The sequence below is a fragment of the Mixophyes fleayi genome, chromosome 1 (assembly GCF_038048845.1).
Source record: "Mixophyes fleayi isolate aMixFle1 chromosome 1, aMixFle1.hap1, whole genome shotgun sequence".
Lineage (NCBI taxonomy): Eukaryota > Metazoa > Chordata > Amphibia > Anura > Limnodynastidae > Mixophyes > Mixophyes fleayi.
The window spans coordinates 32,737,744-32,757,613 of NC_134402.1; the positions used below are offsets into that span (position 1 = coordinate 32,737,744).

At 42.5% G+C, this 19,870-nt stretch overlaps 1 protein-coding gene and 1 long non-coding RNA gene across 2 annotated transcripts; both read left to right on the plus strand.

Moving 5' to 3' along the window:
* The first annotated feature begins 3,921 nt into the window (after positions 1-3,921).
* Positions 3,922-19,659, plus strand: RNF4 (ring finger protein 4). Its single transcript, XM_075194255.1, has 10 exons — positions 3,922-4,072; positions 5,753-5,790; positions 8,179-8,220; positions 10,740-10,757; positions 12,441-12,567; positions 14,307-14,383; positions 14,578-14,587; positions 14,965-15,106; positions 16,439-16,490; positions 17,969-19,659. The coding sequence occupies exons 4-10, from the start codon at positions 10,746-10,748 to the stop codon at positions 18,116-18,118; spliced, it is 570 nt and encodes a 189-aa protein (XP_075050356.1). The 5' UTR covers positions 3,922-4,072; positions 5,753-5,790; positions 8,179-8,220; positions 10,740-10,745; the 3' UTR covers positions 18,119-19,659.
* Positions 16,500-17,875, plus strand: LOC142124517 (uncharacterized). The gene is made up of 2 exons (XR_012684682.1): positions 16,500-16,715; positions 16,785-17,875. It is a non-coding gene; the product is annotated as an uncharacterized LOC142124517 (long non-coding RNA).
* Positions 19,660-19,870: the final 211 nt, after the last annotated feature.

Here is a 19,870-nt window from a genome sequence, read left to right on the forward strand (position 1 = left end):
ACATAAAAACTCTACACAGAGCTTGATTAAAATATGATAGATGTTTTTATTACTAATTTGTTTATTTGTGGCATATTTCCCAACATTTGAGTAACTGGAATCAGGGCAGGGGGCTTGGCCATATCACAATAGGGGTGTGGTCACATAACAATAAGGGCGTGGTCGCTCCCCTAGGGGGAGTGACCACACCCCTAGTGCACAGAACAATTTAGAAAAAAAGTAAGTGAATGGCACTGATAGTATTACAAGTGTAACCCCCTGTCACTGTGTGTAGTGTGGTGTGCAAAGGGTACACAGTGCACCTCCTTCTCAAGCCCTGGCTAGCTGATGGGCATGGGTGTAAATGATCAGGGGGTCCCTGTATTTTGGGTAAAATCGCTCTTAGCATGTCCAGAACCAGACCATACGCACAAAGGACCCTTACTACAGCCTTCAGGGGCAATGGGGAGGGGAATGGGCGTGTCCACGTAGTCAATTTACAGTAAGTGCGTGCCAAGTGCGCGTGTACGCAGCAGCGTCCGATTCAAACTTTGCACCAGCTACAGGGCAGGTATCAGTGCTGAGTGACAGTGATGACAGCTGTGTATACATGCTAGAACTAGTACTGTGCAATCAGGAGCAATTCTAAAATTGCATTTTATGTACCGTAGACATTGACAACATCCTCATAAATGTATTATTTTAGTGTTTTGTCATTAATGACTATATTATTAACAGGTGACATTAATTTATTTTATTTTATTTGTAACCCCCTGTCACTGTGTGTAGTGTGGGGTGCAAAGGGTACACAGTGCACCTCCTTCTCAAGCCCTGGCTAGCTGATGGGCATGAGTGTAAATGATCAGGGGGTCCCCGCACATGCAGGTGTTTCTTTGTAGTTAGTAGGACACAGGTAATGTCACTTTGGTGCAGTGTAATAGAAGTCACAATAATTTGGGCGCCAGACCATCTCTATAACAAACTCAACTCTTTATTTACACTCCTCTTCCTCCAGCACGATAATCATAATGGTTGCAGCAATAAAGAAAAATATATACAGCTCCTCACGCTCTCCAGCACAGTTCTTAATGTTATCCAGATGTTAAATAACATAATTTACATGTCTCTTGCACTCCATACTCACTGCAGATCACCCTCCTCTGCAGGGGCACTCAAATGGATGCTAATAGGCAGGCAGCTTCTCCTCCATGCAGCTCTGACACGCTCTGTGTACCTCTCAACTGCAGCTCATCCCTCCTCTGCGGGGATGATGTCTCCTGTGCTCTGACACGTCACTCTGTGTTCTCTCAGCCTCAGGATCTGACAATACAGCTACCATGCCTCTTGTAGCAACCCTCCTCCAGGGTCTCTTCCATGCGAAGTACCTCCTCTCTCGTGGGTTATCTATAGTGGCATGGAGTTCTCCCCCTCATCCAGGGCACACATTCCTTGCCCTGGCTCAGTCACCACGCTCAGACAGCCAGGCAATGCTGGGGAAGCCTGGGAGCTTCCACCCCAGGTCCCCAGCTACATCTCTCCTCTCCTTGGTCTCTCCTCTGTCTCTCCCAGTCTCTGTATCTCTCCCTCTCTATTCCTATCCCCCCTTAATGACAGCCCCTCCTTCCTCTCACTCAGTCTCACAGGCTGGGTGGGGTTATCACCCTGGTAACCAGTTTATGTAACTTTTTATAAACTTCTAGCTTACCCTCTAGGTGACCCCTCCTGAAGTGCAGGGTTTTACTAGAACACCACTAGGGGGGTGTTACACAAGCAAAGCAGGAGAAGTGAGAAGTGGTGCTAGGGCATTTCACCGTATACAACCATTTCAATCATTGTATATACAGTATATATATATATATATATATATATATATATATATATTTGAGTGTGTATGTGTGTATATATATATATATATATATACATATTTGTGTATGTACATATATATATATATATATATATATATATTATAGGAGTGATACCTTTATTGGCTAACCCAAAAATTTTTTGGGGGGTTTGCCAGTAAAGGTATCATTCCTACAATACTTTTTTTGACACAAAAGTATTTAACATCACATATACCGTATATACTCGTGTATAAGCCGACTTTTTCAGCACATTTTTTATGCTGAAAAAGCCCCCCCTCGGCTTATGCACGAGTGAACTTACCTGCTGTCCGGTCCCTTAGCATTTGGAACGCAAACTTCATCATCATCATCATCATTTATTTATATAGCGCCACTAATTCCGCAGCGCTGAACTCATTCACATCAGTCCCTGCCCCATTGGAGCTTACAGTCTAAATTGCCTAATATGGACACACACACACACACACACACACACAGAGGGAGACAGAGACTAGGGTCAATTTTTGATATCAGCCAATTAACCTACTAGTATGAGCATACTATAAGCTAATAAGCTGCCACTATATATCTGGTACACTTATACCCTCACTATTGGGTATACTACAGTTTTTTGTGGTGTCCTCTACACTGATTTTTTTTGTTTTCTCTACACTGGTGTTTTTGGTCCTATTGTGGAGTCCTGTGTGATTCCAATATTATATCAATATACTACACTATTGTGCGCCTCCTCCTCCATTTCTCTTTTATAGGTTGTTTCCATGCTACACCGCTTGGTAAAGAGGATTGGCAGCCACCTGCACATGGGGAGTGTGTATTAAGAAGAAAATATAGACTTTTCTTGGACTATTGGTGTTTTGCTACAAGCGCCATTGTTTGTATTCTTGTTGTTTGAATATATATATATATATATATATATATATATATATATATAAAATCACATATATATACATTTCATAACATCTTTTTTTGGGAGGAGGAAGTAAGGGGAGAGAGGGCAGAAAAGATGCAATGGGAAAAGACATTGAGGCGAGGTAGCAAGAACGACAGAGAGGAAAATTTGAGGTAAGTTAAGGACTGAGAACTGAGAAAGTAACTGGATCAATAGGAAAAGCCAACGATCAGTGAGAGGAAATGGCAGGAACTGAGCTGCATCAGGGGCCCTGGACCAGACAAGCCTGAATCCAGCAGCAGCACAGACAGAATCAGGTCACAGATATTCCTGTTACAGGTAGCAGTAAGAATACAGGTCTACATTGTTTTATACATTTGCATATTTCCCCTATAATTGTGTAATGTAAATATATACATTACACAATGGATTTTCAGAGCTAAATGTCATTAGTTGGGCCCCAACTATTGGTTTCCCCTGCGGGCCCTTTATGACCCAGTAAATAGTAGGTAACTGGTTGCTATTGAACAGCATGGAAACCTTCTACCATTTTTCAAGGTGGTATTAATAGTACTGCAATTCCTTAATGAGGGAAAATATTCAACACCAATAGAGTAGACCAACTAGCTCAGTTCCTCATAATTCTCTCAGCTTTAGTTTATATTGAGCAATGGCGCCTCTCTCTCTCTCTGGTTTTATGTATTATATAAAATAAAATAGCAATAAATTCCAGTAAAATAATTACTTTTTTATTAGATTATTTATTTAATTTTTTTAAATACGTTTTATTAGGAACATCTTATCTTGAACAGTATTTTTATTAGAATTTTTAATGTCTCTAGTATATAGGTTGCACATTAGTACAACGCCTGGTACCTGTAGTAACCACGACCAGCACATTTACTATGACAGCACTGTGCCGGCTTGATCAGCAGTATACAGTGCGCATGCGTCACAGTGGTGACAGCGGCGGGTAGTACACGGTGCGCCTGCGTCATTGAGTCTGCCAGTACACGGTGCGCATGCGTCATTGAGTCTGCCAGTACACGGTGCGCATGCGTCATTGAGTCTGCCAGTACACGGTGCGCATGCGTCGTTGAGTCTGCCAGTACACGGCGCGCATGCGCGGCGTGCAGCTGTCACTGGCTCGCACATGCGCAACAATGCCTTTTATCTGCGTGAGACTACAAGCCCCAAAACCCCCCTCGGTTGAACCGGAAAGTGATTCAAACTGAGAGCTGGACAGTTAGTAACAGATGTCTCCTGCGCCCAATGGGGGATACTGACGTCCGGACGGGTCTGTGAGCGGAGAAAGTGAGAGAGAGGAGCAGGCGCCGAGGTGAGAGGTGGGCGGCAGGTCTGGGTATATGGGGGGCAGGTCTGGGTATATGGGGTGTATAATGTCACACTCTGTGTATAGGGAAGTAGTAACCAGTCTGCCCGGCGGGGGCTGTCACCTTGTATCCGCTGTGTATAGGTGATAGGAGGCCCTGTAGCCACCATTATGTCCTATGTACCCTGCTCCTGTGTTATCAGGTCCTCTGGGATCCAGACCTAGATGTGTCACTGGTAACCCTGCATGTATAGGGCCAGAGGAAGGAGTGTGCTCATCATGTATATTAGACCTCTGTGCTATTTACTTATGTACAGATAATTCTACCAATACAGTTCTATAATTGTCTTTAATAGCATTTTACCCCAGCCAGACATAACATATGTACTACACATGATCATAATACAATTCTATTACACTCTATACAGACATAGGACACTACACCCCCAACATGACCTGACCACTGGACATGATCATAGTACAATTCTATTACACTCTATACAGACATAGGACACTACACCCCCAACATGACCTGACCACTGGACATGATCATAATACAATTCTATTACCCTCTATACAGACATAGGACACTACATCCCCGACATGACCTGACCACTGGACATGATCATAATACAATTCTACTACACTGTATACAGACATAGGACACTACACCTCCAACATGACCTGACCACTGGACATGATCATAATACAATTCTACTACACTGTATACAGACATAGGACACTACACCCCCAACATGACCTGACCACTGGACATGATCATATTATAATTCTATTACACTCTATACAGACATAGGACACTACACCTCCAACGTGACCTGACCACTGGACATGATCATAATACAATTCTATTACACTCTATACAGACATAGGACACTACACCCCCAACATGACCTGACCACTGGCCATGATCATAATACAATTCTATTACCCTCTATACAGACATAGGACACTACACCTCCAACATGACCTGACCACTGGACATGATCATAATACAATTCTATTACCCTCTATACAGACATAGGACACTACACCCCCAACATGACCTGACCACTGGACATGATCATAATACAATTCTACTACACTGTATACAGACATAGGACACTACACCTCCAACATGACCTGACCACTGGACATGATCATAATATAATTCTATTACACTCTATACAGACATAGGACACTACACCTCCAACATGACCTGACCACTGGACATGATCATAATACAATTCTATTACACTCTATACAGACATAGGACACTACACCTCCAACATGACATGATCATAATACAATTCTATTACACTCTATACAGACATAGGACACTAAACCTCCAACATGACATGATCATAATACAATTCTATTACACTCTATACAGACATAGGACACTACACTTCCTGACATGACCTGACCACTGGACATGATCATAATACAATTCTATTATACATTACACATGATTTGTCCACTACAGCTAATCATAATACAATTCAATAACACTCTATTTTGATGTGTATATAAATATACTATACACAGGTAAATATTGAACTTTTCCGCTTTTAGCTCCAGGTAGAAGTCTTCAGCTAGGGGCGGGACATCTTGGTAACATATAATACTAGGTGGTAGTGCAGCTGTAAAATAGAGAAATTAATTTGATGTATTTTACTTTTTCATCAGTTGCATTGCCGGGAGCTGGTGCTATGGAGTGGCAAGCTGTAAGTGGTACTCTTCTGTATAAACCACTGCTGTCCTTTTAATTTTTTTTTTTTTTTGTTTTTTTGTGGGTTATGAAAGCAGAACAATATCTGAGTACAATGTCATGAAAAGTTCTCCCCCATGCATGCTGGTAATAGGGAAATTCAGATACAGCAGTGGATTCATAATACAACATATGTATGCATGAAAGACATATAAGTTGGAACTAGAAGGGAACGGATGGAGTGGCGGAGAATTCCATGATTCAACATTAGTTATCACCGAGTGGTCAATGACTTGTCCTGTATGTGGCTCCAGAACTGAAAGCTCCTTAGTGTCTGTGGGGATAAGAAAAATCTTTTTGACCCACAAATGCATATTGGTAGAAATATAGAAGAATATTAGTTATTCATGTTTATAGACTAATTCAAAACTGGGACAGCTGCTTCAAATATGATTTTTAGATTGTCTATTGAGTTGGTCTCCTATCTTTCCTTTCCATGCAATCTGCCCAATTTAAATGGATTGCTCATCGGCAGGTTTTATTTTAATGGTTTGTATTTGATATTTATATTGATATCAAATTTATACTGATCTCCTATCGGCAAAGTCCAAGGGTCTCTTCTCCCTACTTATTCTCCTTGACCTCTCCGCAGCCTTTGACACCGTGGACCACCCCCTCCTGCTGCAAACCCTTCTGTCTCTTGGCCTCTCTGGTTCTGTCCTTGCCTGGTTGACCTCATACCTTGCTAACCGCTCCTTCTCCTTAGCCACGTCTGGTTCTTCCTCCTCCCCCTACCCTCTCCCTGTAGGAGTCCCGCAGGGCTCTGTCCTCGGCCCTTTACTCTTCTCGCTCTATACTTCCTCACTTGGTGCTCTCATCTCCTCCTTTGGTCTTCAGTATCACCTGTATGCTGATGACATTCAACTCTACATCTCTTCTCCCGATCTTTCCTCCACCCTCCTCTCTCGGGTATCTGACTGTCTCTCCGCCATCTCCTCCTGGATGTCTGCGCGTTTTCTTAAAATCAATATCTCCAAAACGGAACTCATTGTCTTTCCTCCGCCCAGACTCCCATCCCAACACGACCTCTCTATTGTCGTCAACAACACCACCATCTCCTCTGTCACCCAACTCCGCTGCCTAGGCGTCACCCTTGACTCCTCTCTCTCTTTTGCCCCCCCACATTCTTTCCCTTGCCCAGTCCTGTCGCTTCCAACTACGCAACATCGCCCGCATCCGTCCCTTCCTCTCTCAGGATGCCACCAAAAGCATCATCCACGCACTCATCATCTCCCGCCTGGATTATTGCAACCTTCTCCTCACTGGCCGCCCCCACTCCCATCTCTCTCCCCTCCGCTCTATACTCAACGCGGCTGCAAGACTCATCTTCCTCTCACGCCGCTCCTCCTCTGCCTCGCCCTACATTGACTTCCCTTCCCCTATAGAATCCTCTTCAAACTCCTCACCACCACATACAAGGCTCTCTCCCACTCTACTGCCCCCTACATCTCTAACCTCCTCTCCATACACACTCCTGCCCGCTCCCTGCGCTCAGCCAATGATCGCCGCCTCTCCTCCTCTCTTATCACTTCTTCACACTCCAGAATCCAAGACTTTTCCCGTGCAGCCCCCCTTCACTGGAATGACCTCCCTCGCTCCATCCGCCTCTCTCCTACTCTGTGCTGCTTCAAACGTGCACTTAAAACCCACCTCTTCCTCAAAGCCTACTAACCATCTACTTAACCACCTCACCTCCTCTACTCGCTCTCCCTTCTCTCTTCTGGCTCCCCTTGTGCCTGGTTCTGTCTACCCTCCTTTAGGATGTAAGCTCACATGAGCAGGGCCCTCTTCCCTCCTGTCTCCTCACCTGTTCTTCGGCTCCATGCTTATTGCAGCAGCCTGCCTGGAGTTTCTGAAGTATTGGTATTTTTGTTTATTGTTCTGTACTGTTTCAACCTGTATAGTCTACTGTTTGTACTGTGTACGGCGCTGCGGAAATCTTGTGGCGCCTAACAAATAAATGATGATAATAATAATAATATTATTATAGAGCGTCCTCCCCCAACCTGCAAATTGGTTGGGGGGAGCATCAGTTTTTATCAGGTTAATAAAGTGTAAGTTAAACCAATGTCTGTGCGGCTGTGCTCTGGATTACAGTACATGTATTCTGCTCTTCTATTAAATATGCCCCCTTTTCCTCTGGAGTTAGAGGCAGGGAGTGCCAGTAAAGGCGATGGAGCAGACCAAATAAAACAATAATAATAATTATTAAATAAAATAAGTATTTCAGGAGCAAGCAGCAAGCATGATAGATCAGTAATGCATGTTGAATTAGAATTCATGGTGACAGGTTGTCTATAATATTTGCTCAGTGTAAATAATTAAACATTTCTGGTTTATTTAGGCAGGATAGTGGAGGAAAGCCTGGCTTTCTGGTCCTGAAAAGGTCAGTCTATTTACTTCACTAAAAGTCTTGACATTGTCTTGTATTTTATTTTCTGTTGTCAGTAAAGCTGGGTACACACTACAGAAATTTCGACCAACTTTTTATGCCGAGCGATTTTACATGCGACCGATGGTCCGATCGCTCGGTCCATGGACTGCACACACACTAGCCTTGTTTAGGACAAAAAAGGGAAGAGCGGACATCCCTTTAGCGACTTTTTACAGCCATGTTGTTGTGAGCAATGACTAATTTCGTACTCACTGTTGTGTATCGGTGGGAAGTTTATACACACTACACAGCGGAAACGAGATTGGACTGAAAATATTAAACGCTACAACCAACCAAATGAGGCAACAATCGTCCATTTGGGCAGACTTTCGACCACTGTGTCACTGCACACACTGACCCGACTTTTGAATAAGCGGTCGTATGTCGGCTGATTTAGCCGATTATTGGACGAAAACAGTGTAGTGTGTACCCAGCTTAAGCAAGTCGCTTGGTTTTAATTTAAATGTTTGTATTAATACCCATAACATAGATAATATAAAACTTGTCTTTTCCGGGAGCATTTAATGTATCTGTCGCATGGAGTAGAATTAAGGTCTGTTTCACACTTACAAGAAAATTGTGGCTTTAAAATGAATACTTGTATTCAGTATAAAGCCATAAGTTTTATTTTATGTCGGATTTTATTTTATCTCCTCTCTGCTAAAGCCAGGGGCCACTTCTCCCTTCTCATCCTCCTTGACCTCTCTGCAGCCTTCGACACCGTTGACCACCCCCTCCTCCTTCACACTCTCCAGTCTTTCGGCCTCTCCGGCCCAGTCCTGTCCTGGTTCACCTCTTGCCTTACTCACGATCATTCTCTCTGTCACCACCTCTGGGTCTCTCTCCCCGCCGTCCACCCTTCCAGTCGCGGTCCCTCAGGGCTCTGTTCTGGGACCCTTACTCTTCTCTCTATACACCTCCTCCCTGGGTGAACTCATCAGCTCCTTCAGCTTCAGCTACCACCTTTACGCTGACAACACTCAACTATACCTCTCCTCTCCTGATCTCTCTCCCTCCCTCCTCTCTAGGGTGTCCGCCTGCCTCTCTGCCATCTCCTCCTGGATGTCCTCTCGATTCCTCAAACTTAACCTTGCCAAAACTGAGCTCATAGTTTTTCCTCCCTCTCATACCTCATCCCCTTCTGACCTCTCCATCACTGTCGACAACACCTCTATCTCCCCTGTCCCCCAACTTCGCTGCCTTGGTGTCATCCTCGACTCCTCTCTCTCCTTTGGCCCCCACATCCTCTCTCTTGCTAAATCCTGCCGCTTCCAGCTGCGTAACATCGCTCGTATCCGGCCCTTCCTCTCCCAAGATGCCACCAAATGCCTTATCCACTCTCTGATCATCTCCCGCCTGGACTACTGCAACATCCTCCTCACTGGCCTCCCCCACTCTCATCTCGATCCCCTTCGATCTGTTCTTAACGCTGCCGCTAGGCTTATTTTCCTTTCTCGCCGCTCCTCTTCTGTCTCCCCCCTCTACCTAGCCCTTCACTGGCTCCCATTCCCCTTCAGAATCCTCTTTAAGCTCCTCACACTCACCTACAAGGCCCTCGCCAACTCCACTGCGCCCTACATCTCCACCCTCCTCTCTATTCATGCTCCATCCCGCCCTCTCCGTTCTGCCTCTGACCGTCGCCTCTCTTCCCCCCTTATAACCTCCTCCCACGCGCGTATTCAAGACTTTGCCCGCGCTGTCCCCCTCCACTGGAACAAGCTCCCTCCCTCCATCAGAACTTCCCCTAATCTGTCCAGTTTCAAACGGGCCCTAAAAACCCACCTTTTTCTTAAAGCCTTTCTGTCTCCCACTTAACTTCCTACCTTATCTTCTGCCTCCGTCCCCCTACTCTCCCTCTCTCCCCTGTGTCTCTCTGTCTGTCCACCCCTCCCCTTAGATTGTACGCTCCTCTGAGCAGGGCCATCTCTCCTCCTGTTTCCACCACTTCTAACTCTGCTCTCCAGCTACTTAGCCCTCCTCCTCGAGGGTCCTCCACCCCACGTCCACTCTCGCTCCCTCCTCCCCCCTGGGGGTCTCCCTGTCTTCCGCGCCCTCCTTCTTGGGCCCCGTCGTTTGCGGATCCTCCCTCCCCCTTCCCCGCCCTCTTTATCTGTGCATTGAGCTTACTGTGTTTACTGTACTGTGCTGTCTCCCTTTGTATTGTAATTTGTTTGTCCCTGTACGGCGCTGCGGTCGCCTTGTGGCGCCTTATAAATAAAAATTAATAATAATAATGTGAGTTTGGGATATCAATGTTAAACATCTATGAATGCGGCATGTCCAAGACTTTTAAAATTGCATTGATTTCTTAATTACTCTTTATTTTGCTCACTTTATGCGATGAATTGCTTTAGTTGTATTTGATTTGTTTATTAATGTGTAGTTGTTTTAAAGTATTTATATATTTATTGTGTCTTGTTCAGATGTTTATCACCTATCAGTAACCCTATTCTGATTGTTTCTCTGTCTAGGTGTTGATGAGCAGCCTTGTAAGAAACTGAGATTTGATTGGTATTTTTTCTAAGACATGGGCAGCACTGCACCCTAGGAAGCTATTCTCTGCACTCTCTGGGTGTCTCTTCCCCTTGTGTCTCTACCTTGCTCTCCAAGGCATGCCATGAGCTCTGTAAGTATTACTATTTGCGTCTCTGTAGCAGGATCGATACTGTATTGGAAAAGCTGTATCTAACAGAGGACGCTGGGGCTCCAACCAAGGACTTCTGGTTATGTTTCAGATTCACTTCAGAAGGAATCTGTATATTAATAAACCAATGATACAGTGTTTGTAGAAGGGGCCTGTAGATCTTGGAAGTGTTTCTTATAAACAAATGTGATGTTTTCCAGTGTACAATTGATCCTGCATCTGTCCTGCTGGCTCACAAGGTCACACTGTACCTGTCCTATCACTATTGAGACTGATTCCCGTAAATTGTAAAACTTGAGTATGATCCACTCTTCTTTCTGCTGTTTTCTGGATATGTTGCACAGTGTGCATCATCATCATTTATATAGCGCCACTGATTCCGCAGCGCTGTACAGAGAACTCATTCATGTCAGTCCCTGCCCCATTGGAGCTTAGTCTAAATTCTCTAACATACACACAGACACACAGACAGAGAGAGAAAGAGAGGAGGGCAAATTTTGTTATATATTTTTTTTTTTAAAGAAGTCAATTAACCTACTAGTATGTTTTTGGAGTGTGGGAAGAAACCGGAGCACCCAGAGGAAACCCATGCAAACATGGGGAGAACATACAAACTCCACACAGATAAGACCATGGTCTGGAATGGAACTCATGACCCCAGCGCTGTGAGGCAGAAGTGCTGACTACTGAGCCACCGTGCTGCCCATAATGAATTAGATTTAAACTCTGGTACTGTAGTGTACACTGATCCGCTTGTGCCGTAGGTGGGTGGGTGTGTTCTAAAGGTAAAACAACAACACATGTAAAAGACATTTTTCCCTAAATGATGTAGTGATGTTATTATTGTGCTGGTAGTCATCTCTTTAAAAGTAAAATACATTTAACGTGCAGAACAAATGCTTTGGTTTTGAAGCCATGCTCTCTACACTCTGGAAATGCCTCAGCAAGCCATAAGTCCATCTGCCGAGAGGCAGAAATATCGGAAGAGGTGCACTATGGGAAAGGGTAAACGTCCCATCAAAAGTCCAACTTTACAATTGCCCCTTTCAATTAATTACATACTATCGTTTTTTTGGCCCCTAAATTTCTTTTCTTTGGACAGACTGTGTCTCATTGACAGGATAATATGAGCCTAGATCTCTTCCTGATCAGAGCTGGTGCAACATTAGTTCTGCTTCAGGCGTGGGAATGGCTGTGCGCATTCCATGCAGCATAGAAAGCCCATAAAATGTGCCGTCCCTTTATCTCCTCTCAATAATGTCAGAGAGAATTTAGGTTTTTGCGTTGCCCCTGCTTCACAAGGAACATTACATTCTCTAGTGTACAAAATGAGGTCAGGTCAGTTGGTGGTCGTATAACAATGGAGAAGGTTCATTCTGCAAGCTTCCTGTCTAGTTGGAATGGATAGTACAGATATTATGTTAATGGAGGTTGAAGCTCTTCACTAGAAGTATGCAAGTTCATAAGCTGTTTCGGTTTAAAGAATTTGCAGTGTTACCTGTCTCTTGAACTCTCTTGGCCTCGCTAGGTTCAGAGGAAACGTAAGGGAGCAGAATCGAGCAAAGCGAGAACTTCACAGAAAAGGAGGAGAGGTCAGCCAAGTACAGCCAGCACAATGGCGGAATCGACTGAACCTATAGAACTTGAAGAAAGCGGTGTGTATTTTAATGTTGGCTGCACGCTGCGGGTTTGTTCACTTAAAGAATAGTAAGCAAAGGGGACTCTAAATGGAAGAGCTTAATGTACTAATTACTACGTGCACATTACAAGGAATGGCCACTCAAAATCAAGTATTTAATGGGCCAAGAAAACTAATCTGCAAGTCTGCTCATATAAAAAAAACTACTAATAGTTGTGTATGTATAATATTATTATATGTTTGTAAAGTGCTCCATAGCGCCACACAGTGGGGAAAACAGGGCATACCTAAAATGGGGATATCACAAAATAAGTGTGAAAACAAAGTGTGCGCAGGGCGCTGCTCGTGGGAGAGATTATGATGTAGATATATATATATATATATTGTAATTCCTAGGATTCTGAATTGTGCTATGGGGGAGATATTTCCCTATGCACAGCATACTGTCTGTCAGTTATCTCGTAAAACTGCTTGGCATTCATCCACTATTTTGCTGATAAAAGGGAACAATAACCTGCACTGGGAACATATGGCACATTTAAATACAACATCAAATACCTTAATATTGTTTTGTCAAGGAATGGAAACTTTTACATACATATTGTCCTTCTATATGTCAATCAGTACGTTCGGCTTAGCGCTCCTTAGCATCTCTGCCACAAGCAATGTTTTCTTGTAACTCGTTGTGGATTCTCTACATTTCCATTTAACCCTAAGCAGTAACAGCCTGGGTTAGACAGACACTTGACCACTCGCTTATTCCTGCTGTGGGGACTGACCTGCCTATCTAACCGCTCATAGCGGATGGCTATGTTATAGCGAGTATCTTCAAAACCGCTAAAAAAACAAAACATTTAACACAATTATCACCCGGATTATGAATCCATAGAATTGACCACTATCACAACCCTTACAATAAATCTTAAGACCATTTGTATGGTTTCCTAAATGTGGGGGAAACGTAATTTACCTCTAGAGAAATAGCCGATGCTGCTTTTACAAAATCGTAGCCCACATCACCCACACTCTTTACAGGCAGTATGGTAAAGGAACAATTATTAGCCTTGTAAACACTGCCCAAAGATGCTGATATGTACATTTTGTTTTGTTTTGTTGGTTATTGTAAAGGCACAGGTTACATATGCTCTAAAATTTTGGGCACCCTACATTACATAGGCAAACCGAGGGGGGGGTTCTAGTGCCTGTAAACCCCCCCTCCAAGCCTGGGGCACTGCATAATTGAGGTGGCTGGACCCTGCCCCCGCTTCACACGACTCTGCTTGAAAAGAGAGAGCTGTGTGCACCTAACAGTAGTGCACGCAGCATTGCCCATATATATTATGGGGATAGGAAGAGTTGGAGAGCAGCCAAGCACTCTCTAAAATTATAGCCACGCCCCATGCATGCTGGTCACACCCACTGGCGGCATGGTGTGGAAACCCCCCTCTACAAATCCTGTGTTTGCCCCTGCATTAGTCCCTCACCAGAGTGAATGAGTTGTATAAACATGGACTTATATGAACAACATAAACACTTTTTAAAAAAAAAATAATAAAGAAACCTTTTCATTACACAAATATAAAACCCACAAGTACTGTCAGCTCCTCTTTAAACACTATCCAGACAGGATATAAAATAAATAAATAAATAAACCAAAATAATCCTCCCCATAGCATTGAATCTTTAAGGAGTGTGTGGTAGGTAGGATGTGTAATATCTAGGTGCGTGACGTAAGGCCGTGTTTGTTTTGAACAGGAGAAGAAGTAGTCGATCTGACGTGCGAGTCTTATGAATCGGTGGTTGTGGATTTAACGCACAATGATTCTGTGGTTGTAAGTCCCTCTTGTGTTTCTGTTATCTTTAATAATTGCTTCTAAGTAAGATAACCCTTTCTAATTATTACATACGGCCATGTATATAATTTAATAAGAACTCTAAAACCTATATTTTTAATGTGTTCATCTTGTGTAACCACATGATTTTTCTTTCTTTCTTTCTTTGATATATTTTCTGGATACGTGACCAGATTGTCGAAGGTGAGTTAATTTCTTATTTGTCTGTATTTAATAACTTTGTAGTCAAGGATGTCTCGGTTAGTATTAAGATGTAATAAGGATCATTGGTCAGATGATGTTCCAAGGTGGACATGCCCTTTTTAAAGGGAAAAAACATTGTTAATACTGTAGCTCCCTCACTTCAGACCCTTGTGGAATCTGTTCTTCAGAATTATTGGTTAGAGTAAGAAAATCTGCAGTTTCTTTTAAATAAGGCCAACAAGCTGAAATAGCTCATATATGGAATCATGTAAGTATTAGGATGTGGAGATATTCTGTTCTCGTACTCGTTTGATTAGTAGAAATGAATTTAATAAAATGATGTCATCTGTCTGCTGTATGGGGCTGTTTTTGCCTAGAACACCAAAGTCGTAGAGGAAACGGTTCTCGGACTAGCACGCAGGCGGCCAGTTGTATATTGAGTAGTGATGATGAGGACTTGAGAGATATGGATATGTTGGTGAGCGGCAGGAAATCCAGGGACCTTCCATCTACAGACAGGTTTGTATTTCTACGATATACAGTTTCCAGCTCTTATGGACGATAATTTCCCCTTCAGCCGATGGGGTGCACAGATGAACACTGTTATCAAGCAGGGCACTGTATGATACTACGGCACCCGTCACCTACCATAACATTTCATTCAGCAGCTGACAGTCAAACACCTGATATCATTATTCACCAAGTGTGTTGAGTTTAACAGCTGTCAATGATGTATTGTCAGGTACACATGTTGAAAACCATTGGGAATTATTTTTCAATAATGAGTATCCGGGATCAAGTATTAGTGGATTCTTTGAACGTATTATGGGTATGAAAACGATCTACACCTGTTCCTAAAAAGAACCCAAAAGTAATTTTATTGTGCTTGCTGCATATTTCTCCATACCTTGCCCAATTACTAAATGATCATCATGCGCTATTCATATAGCACCACGAATTTCGCAGCGCTGTACAGAGAACTCGCTCGCATCAGTCCCTGCCCCATTGGAGCTCAGTCTAAATTCCCTAACATACACAGACCGAGAGAGACTAAAGTCAATTTGATATCAGCCAATATTAACCTGCTAGTATGATTTTTGGCGTGTGGGAGGAAACCCACGCAAACATGGGGAGAAGAGTATACAAACCACACAGATAAGGCCATGGTCTGGAATCGAACTCATGACCCGAGTGCTGTGAGGCAGAAGTGCTAACCACTGAGCCACCTTGCTGCCCAAATGGTGTTTCCCAACCATTGTACACTTTTCCAATCCCATGATTTTATTGGAAAGCTCAGTGGAAAGTGTCAGGCAGATATTATCTTGCTTGACATAAAGTATCTAAATTATAGCCGTGTTAATGATGCGGAAATCAAAATGAAACCCACAGGGTGACAGCTGAGCGTTTACCATCTCGGGGGGAATAAAATTTACCCTGACAAGTTAATGACAATTGTGTTAGCTTCCTCGTCAATCGTTCCAATTATGTAATTTACTGATGACTGCTACCAGTTGTACACGAAGCTTCCAATCCATCTAGCTAGTGATTCAGCTCCCTGGCTAACAAATCCCCACAGCACTGAAAATCTCTTGTGTGCTGAGAGTGAACATGTCACCTGCACACTTCTTATTAACAAAACGAGATGATAAAAGGTACCGTAAGCTGGTCGTCTGCCAGGTAAAACACAGTCTGTGTTCTGTCTCTTCCTGCACCAGCCTTGACTGACCTTGGCTTGTGTTTGGGTGAATTAACCTAGTAGGGTTTTTTTGGTGTGAAATGTCATATTTATTACTTGTGTAACCTGTATTGTTTGTTTTCGTCCTCTTTATTCTCTATCATATGTCTCCATAGATCAACTGCTGGAAACGTTAGTTGCCCGATTTGTCTGGATGGATACTCTGAGGTGAGTGCCAGCCTCTGGGCACAGTGTGCCCTACAATTATTATTATTATTAATATACACCTGCTCAGGGATACTCTGGAGGATGTAAGACCAGGTCATGTTAATACCAAGGTTTCTTTGTAGAAGGACAATGCTAGTTTGTGTAAGACTTGGTGTAGCTTTGCTGCAACGCCTCTTCAGGTAAATGTATTACACTGTGAATTTTCAGCGGGTTTGAAAAGTAGAGGTGTTGCCTATAGCAGCCAATCAGATTCTAGTTATTTATTGAGTACATTCTACAAAATGATAACTAGAGATGTTGCCTATAGCAACCACTTTTCATACCAGAATCTCACAGCTTGATACATTTACCCCGAGAGACATTGTAGCAAAAGGGGTAAGGGGGGAATTCAGTTGCCAGCAATGTGGCGCGCACATTGCCGACGAATACGGTAGTAATCTCTGCCACGAAGTGTCGCCGGAACGTTGCTGAGACACTTTGCGGCTGATTGAATTTCTCCCTAAGTCTTATACAACCTAGCATTGACCCCTGGGGATATATTTACTAAACTGCGGATTTGAGAAAGTGGAGATGTTGCCTATAGCAACCAATCAGATTCTAGCTGTCCTTTTGTAGAATGTACTAAATAATTGAGAACTAGAATTTGATTGGTTGCTATAGGCAACATCACCACTTTCTCAAACCCACAGTTTAGTAAATATACCCCCTGGTGTTTAAAACATGTGTTTGTATGTGTTCAAATGAATTTTGAATGAGAATAAAATGACACTTTGCACACTATTAGTCAACCTTGCACACTTAAGATCTGTTAACTTTTATTATAGACCACTTACCTAGACCATATAATAAAGTACATATATTCGGTATCCCTCTACATTGCAGACATGCTGGGAAACCGATTATGGGGAAGATCTAAATGTGTGACTATAGCAAAGTACAGAATGATCGCCAAGTTCAATGTGTCCCTAGCACTTTGTTCCCTATATAGTCTAAATGAAATAAAATAAACTTACTCAAATGCTGTACTCTAATATGTTACCAAAAGACCTTCACTCCCCCTTCCCAAAAATAGAAATAAATCATTAGAACTATTAACAATTAAAACAGTAATGTAACATTTGGCTTGGTCATCTCATGTGCAAAATTGGTCCAGACCTTGAGTGGCGAGAGGGTCATACAAGCCTCCATATCCTCACTCACAAATTTAAAATATGAACCCCTAGGTAGACGTTTTGGGGTCACTGGTTGCCATGTTGACTTTCAAATGTGCTACTGTCAAGTAACTTGTTGGGTTAATTCCTTTAGACGTTGATGAGTAGATATTCTCTGGCTTGTTAGAACATGCTGCTGGATCCTGAGTTCTAAAAGATTTCATCCAATTCCGTTAAACTGTATTACTGCTCTATATGAGACATTTGTTATATACTATGACGTGTGAAATTTCTATACATAATTGGGACCTGTCCAATTTCTTCTAGATTACACAGAGCGGACGCCTTATTGTTTCTACCAAATGCGGCCATATTTTCTGCAGCCAGTGCCTCCGCGATGCCCTTAAAAATGTTACCTCATGCCCCACGTGCAGGAAGAAACTGACCCACAAACAGTATCACCCGATTTACATATGATCCGTTCAGAGAGGTCTACCTCCATGTGCACTACCCTATGCCAGCGTTCAGGTGGAAAGCCTGAACATATTTAAAGAGTATTGTATTAAAGCTGGTGGAACTATCAGAATGTTTGGAAGTTGTTTGTGGGAACAAGTAAATTACCATTGCGTGTATTCGCCCCGCGTTCCTGCTTTGACGCCAGTGATTTAAATGGACGTTGCGCAAAGATGAATTTTGTAGGGCGTTCCTGTGAGCAGAGGATACTCCCGTTTTATAATCGTACCTCATACCTATAAAAGACACTTTGGCCAATGTTTTGGTTTTGCTGCCACGAATGGGGGGCATTTGGAACATCCTGAATCCCTTTAGAGCGCAGCAGATTTTTTTTCCAAGGCTGCCGCGGTGCTATATTTTTGTAGGCCTTCTACCAACTTCCCGTGTGAGGTCCCCGCTTGCATGCGGGCGGCGACTTCAACCATAACTACAAATACATTTTAAACCGTAGAAAAAGGTTTATGCCGCCACCGATATGGTCTATAAAACACATTGTTTCCAGACTATAAATACTTTCTTGAGGTAGAAGAACATTTACAAGAAACCTCCACCCAAAAAATACCCAGTTTTATTTTTTTGTTTTTGTTTTGCAAAAGAAAAAAATTGACATAATCTTGACTGCATCTTAAAGTTGCGTTTGCTTGTTGCTCCACAATAATAAATCACATGCAATGTCTAAATCTAATTTCTCTTATTATATTTTGTTAAATTGCAGAGCTATTAAATGTTTAATGTATTTATCTTGTTCATAGTTTGTGGGAACATTTGACAAATAAAGATTGATTTCAGTTGAGGAAACGGTCATGTTGAAAGTTAAATGAAGTCAACGTTTGTAACCTAGGCCTCATAAGCCGTTCCATTGATAGCCTTCTGGAACCAGTAGTACTTTATTAATTTATCTTCTACAAATTGAGTCCATTTTAAAAGGGCTTGTCTGTCCTTTAAAGCTCACCCATTGTCTCCACACAGTGTGAACGTGATTTTGTGGACTAAACCAATATCCGTAGGAACCAGTATCTTACCTGTGGCACAAACTCCATTATTTACCTTATATAGTCCCTTCCTATTTAATTGATAGACTGCGTTCTCCTGTTAGTATATCCCCAAAATATGCATTTTCGTTGTTGGTGAACGGAGCACTTTAAGGAAGTACTTTTTCTTTTTTCTTCTTAACTGTCAGATCTGTGACTTGTTTGTGTCTTGGACAGTCCTATGTTTTTGTTTTTGTTTTGTTTTTTTTATATGTTTGTTTCAACTCTATTGTTCAGTAGAGTTTCAATAAGTTCAGTTCAAAATCAAATTTTATTGTTTTAAAGAACTGCACAAGTGTTCTGTTATCCATTGCACTTTGTTTTGGCAGTCTGTGTCCCCTGTTAATGTACTCCTTTTTTTAAAAAAATATTTCTGTTGTTCCCTTTGGACATTGTACACACCCTGAACCGGTCATGCCACAATGTTTTGTCGTGTGGCCCAAAAATAAATTGCTATATTTGTTAAAGGAAAAATTTGTTTTTATTTTTTATTATGTTTTCATTATGTATTTGTAAACACATGCGTTATATCAATCTCTTGTGTACAACATCAATATACAAGGAATTTATTGAAACCTGTGCAAAGGAATGTGTTGTAGCTCATAAGAACCAATCAGAAATCGGCTTTCATTTTCTAAACTGCATGAGGAAAGTAGCAGTAAAAATCTGATTGGCTCTTATGAGC

Excerpts from the sequence above, each read along its gene's own strand:
- RNF4 (XM_075194255.1), top strand. Across the intron at positions 12,568-14,306 it reads TATAGAACTTGAAGAAAGCG|GAGAAGAAGTAGTCGATCTG; the intron begins GTGTGTATTTTA and ends TGTTTTGAACAG. Across the intron at positions 15,107-16,438 it reads GACCTTCCATCTACAGACAG|ATCAACTGCTGGAAACGTTA; the intron begins GTTTGTATTTCT and ends ATGTCTCCATAG.